Source organism: Uloborus diversus, chromosome 9 (assembly GCF_026930045.1).
Source record: "Uloborus diversus isolate 005 chromosome 9, Udiv.v.3.1, whole genome shotgun sequence".
Classification (NCBI taxonomy): Eukaryota; Metazoa; Arthropoda; class Arachnida; order Araneae; family Uloboridae; genus Uloborus; species Uloborus diversus.
The window spans coordinates 124,249,323-124,266,658 of NC_072739.1; the positions used below are offsets into that span (position 1 = coordinate 124,249,323).

Consider the following 17,336-nt stretch of genomic DNA (forward strand, 5'->3'; position numbering starts at 1 on the left):
AGATCTTGACTTTTGGGAATCCTTTCATATTTTGCGGAACAGTTGTAACTTAGTTAACGATCTTAGTGCAGTTCCATATTTTTCTAACATTTGGCTCCCATATCTTTAATACTGTCCTTTCCCCCATTCCCCCCTCTTTTTTCCCCACTCATTTTTATCTATCTTCCTTTGTTTATTTTTACCTTTTTGTCTTGATTGACAGCCCCCCCCCCCATTTTCTTCTATTTATCTTTATTTTTCCTTTTTTCGAATATTTTTTGTTTCTGTTTATTTTATTTCATGGTTCTCCATTCTGCTTTTCCTTTCTTGCGGTTCACGGTTACTGACAATTTCTTTTCTTTTTGTTTAAGCTTCGGCTTAATCCTTGTCCAATTGAATTCTTTCTTTCTGGGTTCATACCTAAGAGAAAGCTCTTGGCCTTTGCTTGCATTCCTATTGGTTCCTGATAGGTTTATAACTTTGTCATTGGTGTTTGGTTAATCCGCTGTTTTTATCTTTTAAGCTGCATGCTTATCTGCTCTTGGCTTTTGTCGGATGTCTTTTCATCCATAAGCTCATTATTTTTTGCATTGAAAAAGGCGTTCCCTGTAACGCCGAAACACGTGTCTTGCTGTAATTTACAAATTTGTGATTCTACTTACGTTGTTTTGTCTGACTTTACTATTCAGCACAAAGGTATTTATTTATCTAACCAGTTATAGTTGAATTTTTCACACTACTAGATCACACAATAATTTTACATTAGAAATGAGAGAGGTTATTATGTTAAAGTATTACAACCTATTAAAAGGAAAATTGAGTTGATTTATGAAAAACCTTCCTGATTCAGTAGTGGCTACTCGGTGACCACTTTTGAATTTCCCAACATTTTTGGTACCATTAGTGGCCAGATAAACGGTCAGCCAAGAAAACAACTATTTGGAGTTGAAAACGTTCCAAACATGATCTTCCACATTTCATAACATGGTTACAGCTCTAAAAATATTATTTTTGAGCATTGTTCTATTCATAATACAACACAATGTTTTTATACCTCCTTACGGAGAAGCGTCAGAAGACAGCTGAAAAAACATGGACAATCCAAACGACCATACTAAATAATTTATAATAATTTTCCATGATGCTCTACCTACTCCTCCTTGAACTGCTTACTACAATATAGTCTGAACTTTACCTCCTGCAAATTTGAATCCATTGGGAGACCTGTAATCCTTATTTTTCAAATATAAACCTTAAAGTGGCCACTACTGAAGCAGTGGCCACTACTGGTGCGTTTACCTTATATGTATGTATACACTGACGCTTCCTCAAGACCTAGTATTTGTATATAGACAGTTATGGTATAGCGACATTGAATTTCTTTCCCTCCCCCCTCTCCTGCTTAGTCTTAATTATGGTGAAATCCTGTGCTGAATATGGTTACTTAAACCGTTGAAAAAAAAAGATATCTAGTTATAATTTTTGAAGTAGGAAATTCCATACGATTTAAAATAAAGCACTTACTCTGCCGTGGGAAGGGAAAGCGCAGTATCTGCAGAAATAAGGCTTGGATATATGGAAGAAACAGGTATTTTATACTAACAATAGGGAAATGTTGTTAACTTTTTCTTCCAGTCTTTATTTTCAGTGGAAATCAAATAAGCAAGCTTGTACAATAAAGCTGAAGAACAATATACGAAAAATATGTTTAAAAAAAATTAAATGAAAAATTTGTAGTTTCTGCGCTCTACCTTTCAAAGGCAGATTTAATTTAGTTTGAAGCTTGCTATTTAAACTGAGAATAAAGTGAATACAACATTTCTGTAGCAATAGATAGTTTTCATTATTTTTAGTGTTTGATTTTTTTTCCTGAAAGATCCCGTTTTTACTTAAAATGATATATCAATAACGATAAAAACTTGGGATCCCCTACTGAGAGCGCAGTTCCTCTTGCGCTGCTAGACTGTTGTTTCAGATGAAAACGGATCGCCCTCTAGTTCATTATCAGGGTGTGTCATAATTCCCTCCAGGGTTTGGAAGGCTAAACTACCTATTAGCAACAGCAAGGCTAAAAAACCCATTACCGATACAGCAACATCATTGTCAAAAAAATTAAATGAAAAATTTGTAGTTTCTGCGCTCTACCTTTCAAAGGCAGATTTAATTTAGTTTGAAGCTTGCTATTTAAACTGAGAATAAAGTGAATACAACATTTCTGTAGCAATAGATAGTTTTCATTATTTTTAGTGTTTGATTTTTTTTCCTGAAAGATCCCGTTTTTACTTAAAATGATATATCAATAACGATAAAAACTTGGGATCCCCTACTGAGAGCGCAGTTCCTCTTGCGCTGCTAGACTGTTGTTTCAGATGAAAACGGATCGCCCTCTAGTTCATTATCAGGGTGTGTCATAATTCCCTCCAGCGTTTGGAAGGCTAAACTACCTATTAGCAACAGCAAGGCTAAAAAACCCATTACCGATACAGCAACATCATTGTCTTTTTTGGAGAAAGAAGCTCTTTAAGTTTTGTTTCACAAATGTGCGATTGTTCGTAATGGGGAAGATATCAAGTCTAAGTCTAATGCTTGGTTACACTCTCTAACGCGTCGCAATCAGTAGTGATTTATTTTCCAGCAAAATAGGACACCCCATGCATATCTGACCCCTCTCCATGCAATTTGTAGCACTCCGAATATGAAATAACAGTGTAAAAATAAAACTTTCTGAATTGTTAAACACCGGTTAAAAAACTAAAATTTAAACTTGTAAAATCTAAAACAGGAACCACACCTTCACAATTACATTGCAACTGATAACAATCACACCTCGACAAGGAAAGCCAAGACAAGCCATGTAATAGTTAACAGGCCTGGGGGGACTCCCATTTACCTGAATGTCTGCTTGGAAATCATTTTCCACCCTTGTTTTTACTTGGGTTTGCCTTATTTTCTCCGTCGCCAATTGGCGACCAAATAGTAGCAGTTCGCTGGACTTGGCTTCTCCTCGCAGCGTCCGGCGGTTAGTCGCTGCAAATTTTTTATAGGGTTACATCAAAGACCTTGCGTCATTGTCCCCTATACCTAGTGATTTATAAGATTTACGCCAAAGGATCACCGCATATGCTACTATTGATCGAGAGATATTACAGCGAATGAAACAAGAATTTCACTTTAGACTTGATACTATCTGCCGCAGAGCCGGCCTTAGCAGATGCGGGGCCCGATTTGAGAGATCTGACGGGGCCCTAGACAGAACGGTGATACAAATTCGAGGTGCCGACCGATTTTTCTGATTCGGGCAAGGATTCGAAACTGCCCCAATTGTCCGTCTTCCTTCAAATTTCTACATCACATTTCTTTTTTTTTTAATTTTTTTAATATTATTGTTATTAAAGAAAAGAATGAATGAATGACCACAAAAATAAATGTAAATTTTAAGAACGTAAGAAAAATAGCTCTGAGAATATTTATGCTCAATCATACGCATTTGGTACACGAGAAAAGGGGGGGGGGGTTAAAAGAAGTGTGGGGGTTAGGGAATGACGCCTCGGCTGCTGATTTCTTTTTTTTTTTTTTTTTTGTAAAATTGGACGATATTGTGGGATTTTAACATGATTGATTAAATTAATTCCAAAAACCGTGGAATATGGCCTCCAAAACCGGGACGGATGACCACTGTAGACTTTCTTCTTTCAATTCAAAGTTCGTTTATCGTGAAATAACACTAGAAAAGTCCATTTAGTTAGAATTTTATTTTCGTGGAATAAATCAATCCACCCATAAAAAATCATTTTATGTATCGATCATTATTGTGCAACTTTGAGAATATGAAAAGTGAGGGGGCAATTCCCTTCACCATTGGCAGTGAGCGGGCGGTTGCTCCCCCCGCCCGAGGAGGGGGGGGGGCCTCTCGTACGAGCCGCCTACGCAATTTACAGCTTAGACGGAAAAAGAAAATGCACCAAAATTTATCAGTTCTAAAAATGGAATTTCAGACTACATGCAAAAAATCAGCCGTCTTTGGGATGTCAGAAGTGGAACGGAATTGCAGGGAACGGGGGAGCTCTTCTTGGGTAATTTTTCGAAATTGAAGTTTAAAAACAGCAGTTTTGGTACGGAGACAAGGGTTTGGGGGGGGGGGGGGTTGGCGTTAGAGGTCAGATAAACCATCCACGGTCCCCGGAAGGGTCTTCAAAGCCGACGTCTAAAATCGCAAATTTGGACAATTCTGTGTAAAATGAAGGGAAAGGAGTAAGGCGGAGGTTCTCTGCCTACCGAATCATTTTTAAAATTTAAAATAATTTTAGATTAATTTTGGTAATGATAGGAAATTAAGGGTTCCTCTAAAAAAAATTCCGGAATTTTAGTCCCAAGGTGATGTTGATGAAAATGGAGATGAAAGGAATTTAGTGATCTCCTATCGAGGGCTTTAAGGCGCAATTTTAGACTATTGTTGGTGACGTTAGGGCACTCAGTGACTCTTCGAAAATTTTTCCATATTGAACAGAGCCGGCCTTATGCCGATTAGAGCAAAAGAGCCCAATGGGGCCCCCGCGCCAGCAGGGGCCCCTCTAAAAAAAAATGTCCCTTCGCAAAAATAAACAAGAAAATAAAGAAAATAAAAGTTCAAATGAACTTAACTGATAATAATTATAATATACTTAACTGATATTTAAGCTGGGGGTATGGAGCTACTTTCAGTGTGATTAAGGGGGTAGGGTTGATTCCCTGAGACTTTTAGCATCCCTATTAAAGTAAGCAAATATCTAAGCCTAGAAACCTATCTGAAACTAGTAGCATCAGATAAATTTCCAGAAGAAAAAAAAAACATATGGCCGATTGAACATTTTTAAATCCATATCTAAGGCCATATCCGCTGTACCCTATAACTTTCGGTCAAGAGAAAGGAACTAGGTAGTGGGGAACCAAAGTACAAATTTTTAATGATAATCAGCAATTAATACGGGCCCCTATCCCAGGATTTTACTATCACATTGGCAATGCGGAAATTTACCCCCGAGATTCCGAAATTTCAGGAATCTCTAGAGCAATCTTTTTAATTATTTCATTTATATATTTACTTTTATTATTTTTTTACTTTCTTCATTTGTGTTGATAAAAAATCTTAAACTCAGCAGTAATGACAATTTTTTTAATACACAATTAACACGAACGTAGGTGCAATTCTGAAAAATAAGCAAACAAAAGATACTTCAAATACTGCGTGCATTTATTAGCGTAAAACGTCTCCATAACAATTCTATAAACCAAATTGCCATTAATCTTCTAACGTTTCTACATACTGCCTGGAATTAGGTTTTTAAGTCTTCAAGCCCAAAAAATTTCTTGGGGCATCCACCAAATCCTGACATATCTCCTAACGTGACTGAAGATGCGTTTTTAAAATTCAATTTCAAAAAATTCAGGAGGAGGCTACTCCTTACCTCAACTTTATCACAAAAAAACTGACTAAAAGTACATCATTCAGTTTCAATTTTAAAGGATTTCCAAGAAGGAAAATTCATAAGTTTCACCACCCTCCTCCTTTTCTTCTCCTCTAACGTCTCCAAAGCACAGAAATTTTGGGCCGTCACAAATGACTTTTCCCGGCCTCCCTTTTATATTGTTTACCCCTATATTTCACCCCTAGTTTAAAAAATATTGGATCTCCTTCAGGCTCGTTCCCGGGACAACAGATGCCCCATCTCTTGCCCCCCCTCCCTTCCCCCTACCGCAAAGACAGCCTAAAATAGTGCTTTAGGTATTTAAATTTCAAAATATTTTCTGATAAAGTTAACTGAAACCTTTTTCCTAACTAATGACCCCTTTCTTTAGAATCAGCACAATAGCTTAAAATTTTCGTTTTCGAAAATACTACTACGAGAGAACCCTCGAACCCTTCTTTCTCTTGGATAGCATAAAACTGATTTCAATTTCGAAAAAAAATAAGGGAAGAATCTCTTCCCTTTTCCTCCATCGTTTCCAAACATAGCCTAAAATTGAGTTTTTAACACTGCAATATGGAAAAATTTTCGAAGAGTCACTGAGTGCCCTAACGTCACCAACAATAGTCTAAAATTGCGCCTTAAAGCCCTCGATAGGAGATCACCAAATTCCTTTCATCTCCATTTTCATCAACATCACCTTGGGACTAAAATTCCGGAATTTTTTTTTAGAGGAACCCTTAATTTCCTATCATTACCAAAATTAATCTAAAATTATTTTAAATTTTAAAAATAATTCGGTAGGCAGGGAACCTCCGCCTTACTCCTTTCCCTTCATTTTACACAGAATTGTCCAAATTTGCGATTTTAGACGTCGGCTTTGAAGACCCTTCCGGGGACCGTGGATGGTTTATCTGACCTCTAACGCCAACCCCCCCCCCCCCCCAAACCCTTGTCTCCGTACCAAAACTGCTGTTTTTAAACTTCAATTTCGAAAAATTACCCAAGAAGAGCTCCCCCGTTCCCTGCAATTCCGTTCCACTTTTGACATCCCAAAGACGGCTGATTTTTTGCATGTAGTCTGAAATTCCTTTTTTAGAACTGATAAATTTTGGTGCATTTTCTTTTTCCGTCTAAGCTGTAAATTGCGTAGGCGGCTCGTACGAGAGGCCCCCCCCCTCCTCGGGCGGGGGGAGCAACCGCCCGCTCACTGCCAATGGTGAAGGGAATTGCCCCCTCACTTTTCATATTCTCAAAGTTGCACAATAATGATCGATACATAAAATGATTTTTTATGGGTGGATTGATTTATTCCACGAAAATAAAATTCTAACTAAATGGACTTTTCTAGTGTTATTTCACGATAAACGAACTTTGAATTGAAAGAAAAAAGTCTACAGTGGTCATCCGTCCCGGTTTTGGAGGCCATATTCCACATTTTTTGGAATTAATTTAATCAATCATGTTAAAATCCCACAATATCGTCCAATTTTACAAAAAAAAAAAAAAAAAAAAAAAAAAAGAAATCAGCAGCCGAGGCGTCATTCCCTAACCCCCACACTTCTTTTAACCCCCCCCTTTTCTCGTGTACCAAACGCATATGATTGAGCATAAATATTCTCAGAGCTATTTTTCTTACGTTCTTAAAATTTACATTTATTTTTGTGGTCATTCATTCATTCTTTTCTTTAATAATAATAATATTAAAAAAATTAAAAAAAAAAGAAATGTGATGTAGAAATTTGAAGGAAGACGGACAATTGGGGGCAGTTTCGAATCCTTGCCCGAATCAGAAAAATCGGTCGGCACCTCGAATTTGTATCACCGTTCTGTTTAGGGCCCCGTCAGATCTCTCAAATCGGGCCCCGCATCTGCTAAGGCCGGCTCTGATATTGAAGTGTTAAAAACTCAATTTTAGGCTCTGTTTGGAAACGATGGAGGAAAAGGGAAGAGATTCTTCCCTTATTTTTTTTCGAAATTGAAATTAGTTTTATGCTATCCAAGAGAAAGAAGGGTTCGAGGGTTCTCTCGTAGTAGTATTTTCTAAAACGAAAATTTTAAGCTATTGTGCTGATTCTAAAGAAAGGGGTCATTAGTTAGGAAAAAGGTTTCAGTTAACTTTATCAGAAAATATTTTGAAATTTAAATCTTAAAAGCACTATTTTAGGCTGTCTTTGCGGTAGGGGGAAGGGAGGGGGGGCAAGAGATGGGGCATCTGTTGTCCCGGGAACGAGCCTGAAAGAGATCCAATATTTTTTAAACTAGGGGTGAAATATAGGGGTAAACAATATAAAAGGGAGGCCGGGAAAAGTCATTTGTGACGGCCCAAAATTTCAGTGCTTTGGAGACGTTAGAGGAGAAGAAAGGGAGGAGGGTGGTGAAACTTATGAATTTTCCTTCTTGGAAATCCTTTAAAATTTAAACTGAATGATGTACTTTTAGTCAGTTTTTTTGTGATAAAGTTGAGGTAAGGAGTAGCCTCCTCCTGAATTTTTTGAAATTGAATTTTAAAAACGCATCTTCAGTCACGTTAGGAGATATGTCAGGATTTGGTGGATGCCCCAAGAAATTTTTTGGGCTTGAAGACTTAAAAACCTAATTCCAGGCAGTATGTAGAAACGTTAGAAGATTAATGGCAATTTGGTTTATAGAATTGTTATGGAGACGTTTTACGCTAATAAATGCACGCAGTATTTGAAGTATCTTTTGTTTGCTTATTTTTCAGAATTGCACTTACGTTAGTGTTAATTGTGTATTAAAAAAATTGTCATTACTGCTGAGTTTTAAGATTTTTTATCAACACAAATGAAGAAAGTAAAAAAATAATAAAAGTAAATATATAAATGAAATAAATTAAAAAGATTGCTCTTTAGATTCCTGAAATTTCGGAATCTCGGGGGTAAATTTCCGCATTGCCAATGTGATAGTAAGATCCTGGGATAGGGGCCCGTATTAATTGCTGATAATCATTAAAAATTTGTACTTTGGTTCCCCACTACCTAGTTCCTTTCTCTTGACCGAAAGTTATAGGGTACAGCGGATATGGCCTTAGATATGGATTTAAAAATGTTCAATCGGCCATATGTTTTTTTTTCTCTTCTGGAAATTTATCTGATACTACTAGTTTCAGATAGGTTTCTAGGCTCAGATATTTGCTTACTTTAATAGGGATGCTAAAAGTCTCAGGGAATCAACCCTACCCCCTTAATCACACTGAAAGTAGCTCCATACCCCCAGCTTAAATATCAGTTAAGTATATTATAATTATTATCAGTTAAGTTCATTTGAACTTTTTATTTTCTTTATTTTCTTGTTTATTTTTGCGAAGGGAAATTTTTTTTAGAGGGGCCCCTGCTGGCGCGGGGCCCCATTGGGCTCTTTTGCTCTAATCGGCTTAAGGCCGGCTCTGATCTGCCGCATCAAAAAAGGTTGACCTATCGAACATTTGTGGATCAAAATTTGCAGACTTCTTTCTCCAGTAAAATCAACGTTGTGGCTATATTGGTAATATGTCAGTTTAAATAAGCCATGAAACCCGGGAGAGATTTGTGACTCATCCTGAATATGAGACGTTTTTATTGCAGTTCAAACCAGATTCAAAAATATAATCAAGATTTCAAAAGCTTCCTTGCTTAATAGTTTATTTCGGCATCCTTATGCTATCATTCCGCTTCGGATAGACGTTAACTGTTCACTCCAATTGTCACCACAAAAATTTCGTAAACGGAGATGCTTAGAATTAGTGATGTGCCGGATCGTTAAAAAAGTAATCATCAGTGTCCAGATCCGTAGATACGGATACGGATCTTGAAAAATGTTTACCCAATTCAACTATCCAAGTGTAAAATTTGTTACGGAAAGTATTCCGTAATGAAGTTTAACTTACACCAACCGACGGATTAACAGAGCCGAGGAGACCTTTATAAACAGTGAATTGATAATTTAGTTTTTTTTTTTTTTTTGAAGGATGCAAAGAAAAACCAAAAAGAAGAATAACAGAAACCCCAAATGAATAACAAAAACTAATTTTAAGCTAAAATTTAAAAAAAAAACATGTCCCAAAGGGCCGACCTCATATTAAGATGGTTAACAAATCATTTTATACCAATCACGAGTATAATAGCTTAGACCAAGTTTTCTTTCAATTTGGGGGCCATTATTGGGGTGGGTAAGTTTTTACTACCTTAATTCTGAAAACGTTAAGTCGGTTTTATCTCCGGTAATTAAAGTTCTACAAAAACGAGGCCAAGCTAAGAACACTTTCGATCAAGTCACCTTCTGAACGAAAAAAGAACTATCAAAATCGGTTTAGGAGCTACGATGTCACAAATCAACACATAGATACACTTTTAAAACTTATTACCCGTTCCTTTTTGCGACGGGGGGTTTAAATTGGCTTATAAAATAATACCTTCTAATGTAAATTTTGAATAAAAAAAATTTAAATGGAATTTAAGAGTCTTTTATTCAAATATTTAAGAGTTTTTTAGAATAGAAAAGATTCATTTAAGATCCGTCAAAAAAGTAACGGATACGGATACATATCTTTTATTTTTTGCTCGGATATCCGTGGATACGGATACGGATATCCAGAACAACACTTCTTAGAATAAGGAGCAATGATGTCAAGCCGAAGCGGAATGCTGCCTCTTTTTCTAGAACAGGGAAATAATATTGAAAAAATATTTCCCAGCAATAGTACGAATACATTGTTTCGGAAACTTTTCAAAGATATTTGAAAAAACTTGTATGGCTTCAATAAAATTTTTCCTTCTACTTGAGTGCGTTGATTTATTATATTTCTGTATTTAAATGAAAGTATCCTCATCTGCTTTTCATTTTTAAAAAAATATAAATTTATGTATTACTTTTAGTCTATAAGTCACGAACTACCGCTGAACAATTCAATTTGGTAGGGGTAGAAAACGTGTTAAATTTATGAACAGAACCTTGTCTTGGCTATAATCTAATACGGATTTGAAAAAAACGTCTTATTATTCAGGCTGTTTGTAACTATTACTGCTGATCAGATCACAGCCTAGATTTATTCGCAAAGTTAGTGCTTATAAATCAGTTTTACATACTTTTTTTCTTCTATTCGTTTGTCTATATATTTTAAAATGATCTTAAACTTAAGTTCAAACAATGGAAATTGATTCTTGTTTTTTTTTTTCATCGAAGGGACGCTTGGGGTTGAAAGGAGACAAAGGAATTAAAGGTGACATAGTAAGTACTCCATAAATTTTCATATTGTTGATAATGTTTTTAAAAAAATGATAATTACCTAACGAAATTTTAGTTGCGAAAAATAAAGACCACAAAAAGAACCCGAGAACTCGAGTTCTATTAATAGCATAGCTTTAGAACAACATCTCAGTTTGAAATGTTTCCCCTTGAAATGATTGTATTATGAAAATTAATAAAATGCTTCATTTTGTTGCGTTCAATATCTCATTGGTCTATTTTGTTTAACAAGATATTAATAAAATTAAAAAAAAAACATTTTAATAAGAATGGCAATATTTGGTGAAGGACTATACTTAGTTAATGGATGCGGATTAATGGTTCAGGACCTAAACGTCATAATCTGTTAACTTCATGCTATTAGTTATCAATCAACATAAAAGATAAGTTACAACGTAAAATAGTAATAGGTTAAAATTTGATCTCTATTTCATTTGGATTTTTCCTTTTGGAAACCAACAAGATTTCAAACAAGTATTAAAATTATTCAGAAAATAAAGCACTTAATTGTACTTTTTTTTGTTCAAATTATACTACTCAATAAATTATTTAGAATGGAATTTTTACTATCACGTAAACGTTTTGAGTTTATTCGATATCAAGAGTTAAACATAATTTTTTTATTCAGATAATTTTTACAAGATCTTGAAAAACGACTTGTCAAAAAAATCTCCCGTGCAATAAAACCAGTAAAGTTGACCGCTATTTTCGGGTACACAATTAGTCCTTGATCATATATATCAACCTTCATAAGTTGAGCACTTGTCTAAGTTGACCACTAAACCACTTCACCGTAGGTGGTTAACTTACACAAGTTTAACTTTATTTACTTACATTTATTACGATGGTAAAAGATATCAAGTAACAGTTTTGCCAAAAATATTTTATATTCATAACGTGTTAAAATTAATTTATTTTCATAAGTGTTTAAAATGTACTTACAATTATTTTTATGAGAATCGTCGATTTATACAATCGTCAACAATAAATAAGTCTACATATATATTATTAACTTGAATCATCGGGAATTAATACTTTTTTGTCATATAGACTACAATTTTTAAAGAAACTTCTTTAAAAAAGGGAAAATGCGTAAAAAATGGTCCTAATTTATAAGTAAAAAATAGGTGAACTGAAATAAAAGTGATTAAGATCAACTAAGCAGCAAGTAACCGTTTTAAAGTTAACTAATAAATATCATATAATTCAATAAATTACCGCCCATTAGCCAGGGCTAAAGCAGAAATACATGAATTACACCACCAGCTCAGTCATTTCCAGCCGAGGACTGCAGTTTCTTGGTTATTAGCACTCATCAGCCCGGCATAGGAAAGTGGACATGGGAAACATTTTAAGGAAGCCAAGAGTGCCAAACAAACTGGTAGCTAATATAGAAGTAGCACAGACCAGACGAGTGACCGAAGCAATGGTTCGGTTCAACTCGAAGATTGAAGGCTAGGCATGCTATTATTCAGTAAATTACTGTCCATTAAATTAGTTGAACCGAACCATTGCTTCGGTCACTTGTCTGGTATGTGCTTCTTCTATATTAGCTACCAGTTTGTTTGGCACTCTTGGCTTCCTTACGAGGTTTTCCATCTCCGACTCAGTCATTTTCCTATTTTTACAGTTTTACTTTTATAGCTTTTCCAAACCAAAGAACAAAACGTCAGTTAGCATCCAACCAACAAAATTTTAACTAAACCAGCTGAATCGCTTTAGTTTATGTTGAGCTCTTACTATCCGTTTTGTATCTTTTACATTTGAACTCGGTATTTTGAATTCATGTATTCATTCTTTTAGCACATGTTTTGCTATTTTAACTACCGTTATAGTGAAAATATATAGCAAGAAAAAAACTAAATAGAAAAAATAGATAACAATTTTAAAGTTCGCTGTTTTTTTCTTTTGCAAAAAACCTACTAGTTTTTAAAAATTTGATTTTGATAAAATTATTACTACAAATTAACATTTTAGCATTGAGTTTATTTACTTATTTTTTAAATTCAATGCTTTTTTTTCATCAAAAATATGAAGTTTTCTTTTCAAATTAATGTTCTGAATTCAAAATTTTGTAATTTATGTTTTTTTCCCTTTTAATCAGATGCCTCTCCGTTACTGGAAGCAGGTAATAATTCTTTCTTTTTCCATGTTCTTTTATAGTTCCAAAATTTAATAAACTAACATTTTGTCAAAACAAAACTTTTTTTTTTCTTTTCTAAAATTTCGTTTTTACATTTCATACACAAATCTGGAAATTTGAAGTGAAGATGACTCTCAAGTAAAATCTATTTTTACTTTCAAAATTTCTCACTGCATTGAACCTCACTTTTGTAAATAAAAGCTACCTTCTTTAAATTCAAAGCAAAAATAGTTATAGAAATTGAAAGCTATTTTATTTTAACTTGTATTTTAAAATGGATACAAACTCGATTAAAATATGGCTAAACCCACAAAACTTTTGCCGTTAGAAGCTTCATTATAAACGCTTGTAATCTTTAATTTACGAGCAGCAGCATCATTTCGACCCATTAGTTTTTAGAAAAAGACCTTAACTTGTTTATTTATTAATAGGCTTAAATCTAAATTTCTCATCGGTTTGTTTATAAGATGAGTTTAAACTAATGATAAACATTTGCTTAAGGCGTATAGTGTTTATATTATGCTAAGACTTATTCTTTTTAAATTAAATAAATACCTCTACAAAAAAAATCATATTTTTGAGCTTAACTAAACTGTTTCACACATCTATAAATCATAATCATTGTACTTTAATTAATTTGATACCTAAAAGTGTAAATCAACTATCAAATTACATTTAAAACTTGACCATTAATATGACCATAAATATGACCATTCTCGCTACATCATTAAATAATATATACTTTTTTACTTTAATTGCAGCAACTAAATATCAGTCGTTATTTTGAAATAAAATATAAAAGTTGTATTTTAATTGAATATTTAATATGTTGGATATCAGTGTATTATCTTTAAGCATTTAAATTTCAGTTTTTCTAATTTTTGTAATCGAATGAATCAGTATTCGCTGCTTTGTTTTATACTAGCTTTTTCTAATATTGTTCTCAAAAGTTTCTTATTCAGTTATCTGACCCTAAATTTTCTTGTTTTTTTTTTTTTCTTTTTTTTTTGCTAGTGTTTTTAATATTGTTTTCAAAAATGTCTTACTCTGCTATCTTAAATGAAGCTATATTTTTCTTATGTTTACTAGTGTTTCTAATATTTTTCTCAAAAATGTTTTACTTTGTTATCGAAAATGAAGCTAAATTTATTTTTTACACATTATGAACTGTACACATATGCATTATTCTTGGCAAACATTTCAAGCAAAACAAAAAAAAGTTGACATTTATTTCAAGGCAAATAAGTTATGTATTCGCTCATTGAAGTTCATCAGGTATATGAAAAGAAATGTCGTTTCAAAAACCCAAAACACATAACATACGTATGGCTAAAAATATTTCTGAAAATATGTCCATGTAAAGCATTTTTTACCCTAAAAAGCCGTAACCTTTTTCTTTTGGCACTAACAAGGTATAAAAGCAAAAATTCTTCGCCAGATATTGCCAAGTAAATTTGCTGAAAAATGTGCAAAACTATTAAAATCTACTGATTTAAATATGTTCAGTTCTAAGTTACTTTCCTCTTTATTTTAGGGTGTAAGTGCATTTGACCGGAACACTGTAAGTACATTCACACTTATGTGCTTAAATTTAAAAGCATTTTTAAGTATTAAAATATTAGTCAAGGACTAGTTTGTCTAATATTTATTTTGAAATTCAAATTTCAATTATTTCTATTAGTAACGGTAAATAATGACGAGAAAAAACAATTATAAATTAGGCAGAATGCCCTCCCAGCCCTAAAAATTAAGTTGTCTTTTACAAAACATGTTGTTCTTTAAACAGAAGTTATTTTTATTCTAGTCTTTACTTGATCATTTGTTTACGCAAAAGCGCTTAGGTGCTGCAATCATACTGTTTAGAATTATCCCCTAGTTAAATCGTTAACAAATTATTGGGAGTATAACATTTTGTATCCTAACGTGGAAAAATATCAAGTAGCTGGATAAGTTACCGCCTTTTTTAAATGAGGGAAATGCATAAACCGCTGTCATATACAGTAAAACCTGTGAAGTTGACCATCCTTGTATGTTGACTGCTTTTTTCAGGCACGGAATTAGCCCTTATCATTTAAATCAACATTTGTTAGTTGACTACCTGTTTAAGTTGACCACAAAAGTAGTGAACCGCAAGTGGTCAGTTACACAAGTTTCACTGTATATTATTTCTCAGAGATGGTTTCTTTCTTTTTTTTTTTTTTTCTTCCTTTTTTCGTGGGAACGTCATTTTTTGCAGAATAAGACTTAAAAAATATTTCAACAAAATGGAGGCATTAATTAATATTTGTTTACGTGTTTTAAGCATCGTGTTAATGTATAGCGTCCCGAGTAGGTTTGAGTGTTGTTCTCATAGCTCGAAGGTCGTAGGATCTATCCGCCAATGGGCCAAAAAATTTCGTTTTGAATGACTTCATTTCCTCAGCAGAAATCTGGTTCAAATTCCTATGAGTATATCATCTAAGCCCGTTGTATTATTCTGAATGGCAGTTGTGTTGGTGCATTAAAATATAAAAGAAAACGATTATTTTAGCACGGTAAATCGCAGTATCTTCCTATATTATTTCTCAAGGGAGTTTGATGTGGGCAAGACACAAATTCCTCGGTACTTCATTGAACTTCTTTAGAAGGATTTCATTTTAAAGATTTTTTCACCGCTATCGGCAAAATACAAATAATTGAATTTTGATTATTTTTTAAAGCAAATTACACTTAATGGATTTTTGATTCCTGCTGTCGGTATCGAATGCTTTGCGCTGGTCAACTAGTTCTGCATGATTGTGCAAAGCAACCTACACGCCGATATTTGAGACAGCTTTTGAGCAAAGCTTCCTCCATGTTTGAAAGTTTTATTCATTTTGATAATTTTTGTATCGGAAAAAGTTGAATAATGTCGGTCAACAATGACACTATTAGAGCATATTTGATGCGTTTAGCTTCAAAACCTTCTATATTCATTTTTCCTCCTTTTGAAACAAAAACAAAAACAAAAAAAAAAACAAGAGAGACAAAGAACATTTGCAAGAGTGGCTTGTATAAACAAGCCACTCTTGTAAATGTTCTTTAGTTTCAAAAGAAATAGGCCTTTGAGACAGCAGAGCACAGTATCTACAAATAAGTACCAACATTTCAAAATAATAATAACAAATAAATAAATAAAAGACTTTTTAAATTTCAAGGGTTGAGCTGGCTTTGATATTAAACTGGTGATTGGTTGTGCAAAAGTACAAACTATTCAGAAACGCTTCTGAAGGATTAAGAAAAATAGGCATTACATTCAGAAACGCTGCACTAGCAAAACATACCACACAAAATTGGCGACGGAATTACTTATCCTGCTACGAAAGGCTGGAAAATGCTTAAATATTAAATATGCCAACAGTTATAGTTAATGACAATTGGCAAAACACCATAAAAAATCTAGTCTTCTCAAACTTATTAGAAACTTGAAAATGAATAACAGGTGTCTGATGAAACCATTCATGCCTATTATTTATATGACATGTATTTTATATGCGATGTATTTTAAATTTTGTTCTAAGTTAAAATTTACTAAACACAATTAAAAAAAAATACTTTTATGATTTCGATTTATTTTCTTTAACTAGTTTGCTGGGCCTCCTGGACCTCCCGGACCGGCTGTAAGTATTATAAGTATATTGCTTAAAATTTAGCCATTCAACTTAGCCAAGAGCATGAAAGAATATTATTTAGATATCAAAAGTCAATTTTCTACAACCCAGCATTTGCATTCAACCCCAACCCAAAGATAATGATAGTGTATAATCGTATTGTTTTTAATTAGCAGATAAAAAACAGTTGTAAAAATTTATGCAGTAGACAATTAACTGGGTTCATAGCGCTTGAAAGCAAACATTTGTACCATTTTTTCATCGGTTTCTCTTTTGTTTTCGTTTTGTTTTACTACTCGTTAAAGGAAACAAATTTATCGTTATTTTCACTTATTTTCTTTTTATTTCTTTTTCACCGCTTTTCTTTTTATTTCTTTTTTTCACCACTTTTTTACCACTTGGCTTCAGAATATACTAAAGCAAACGCTTTTATAAGCTTTCTCTTTGTTCTTCTCTTCTTTCTCTTTTTGTCACTTTTTATTGGCTTCACAAGTAAAGTAAACACATTTATATTTTCCGCCGTTTTCCCCCTTTCTTTATTTTATTTTTCTCTCTTTTTTCTTTTAATGTAACATATCCAGCAGTTTAAGTGTCTTTTAAACTGGGAAAAAACTGCAGAAAGAGAAAAAATGGTAATTGTAATAGCAAAAGAAAGGTTGTGGGTTGGCATCCTAAGTATGGGTAAAATATTTTTAACAATCAAATATTTACGTCTTTAGATCGCGCTTAAGCGTCAAAGGTGTTTAAAGAAAAGATTAAAAAATTTTCAAATTCCTTTTTTTTTCATCTATCTCTAAACCATTCAAATTTTCTTTTTAATACTTGTTTCATGTACTTTTTAAGTTGTTTACATTCTTTTACAGTTTTTTTGTTCATTTATTAGTCCTAAAGTTTCGT

General features: G+C 33.5%; 1 protein-coding gene across 1 annotated transcript in view; it reads left to right on the plus strand.

The window, feature by feature from the left end:
• LOC129230019 (collagen alpha chain CG42342-like) overlaps positions 1-17,336 on the plus strand; it is a 102,582-nt gene that overhangs the window by 56,581 nt on the left and 28,665 nt on the right. Inside the window, exons 16-19 of the mRNA XM_054864404.1 lie at positions 10,605-10,649; positions 12,772-12,795; positions 14,345-14,371; positions 16,416-16,448. Coding sequence (XP_054720379.1) covers positions 10,605-10,649; positions 12,772-12,795; positions 14,345-14,371; positions 16,416-16,448 — 129 coding nt within the window. The remainder of the gene's footprint in view (positions 1-10,604; positions 10,650-12,771; positions 12,796-14,344; positions 14,372-16,415; positions 16,449-17,336) is intronic.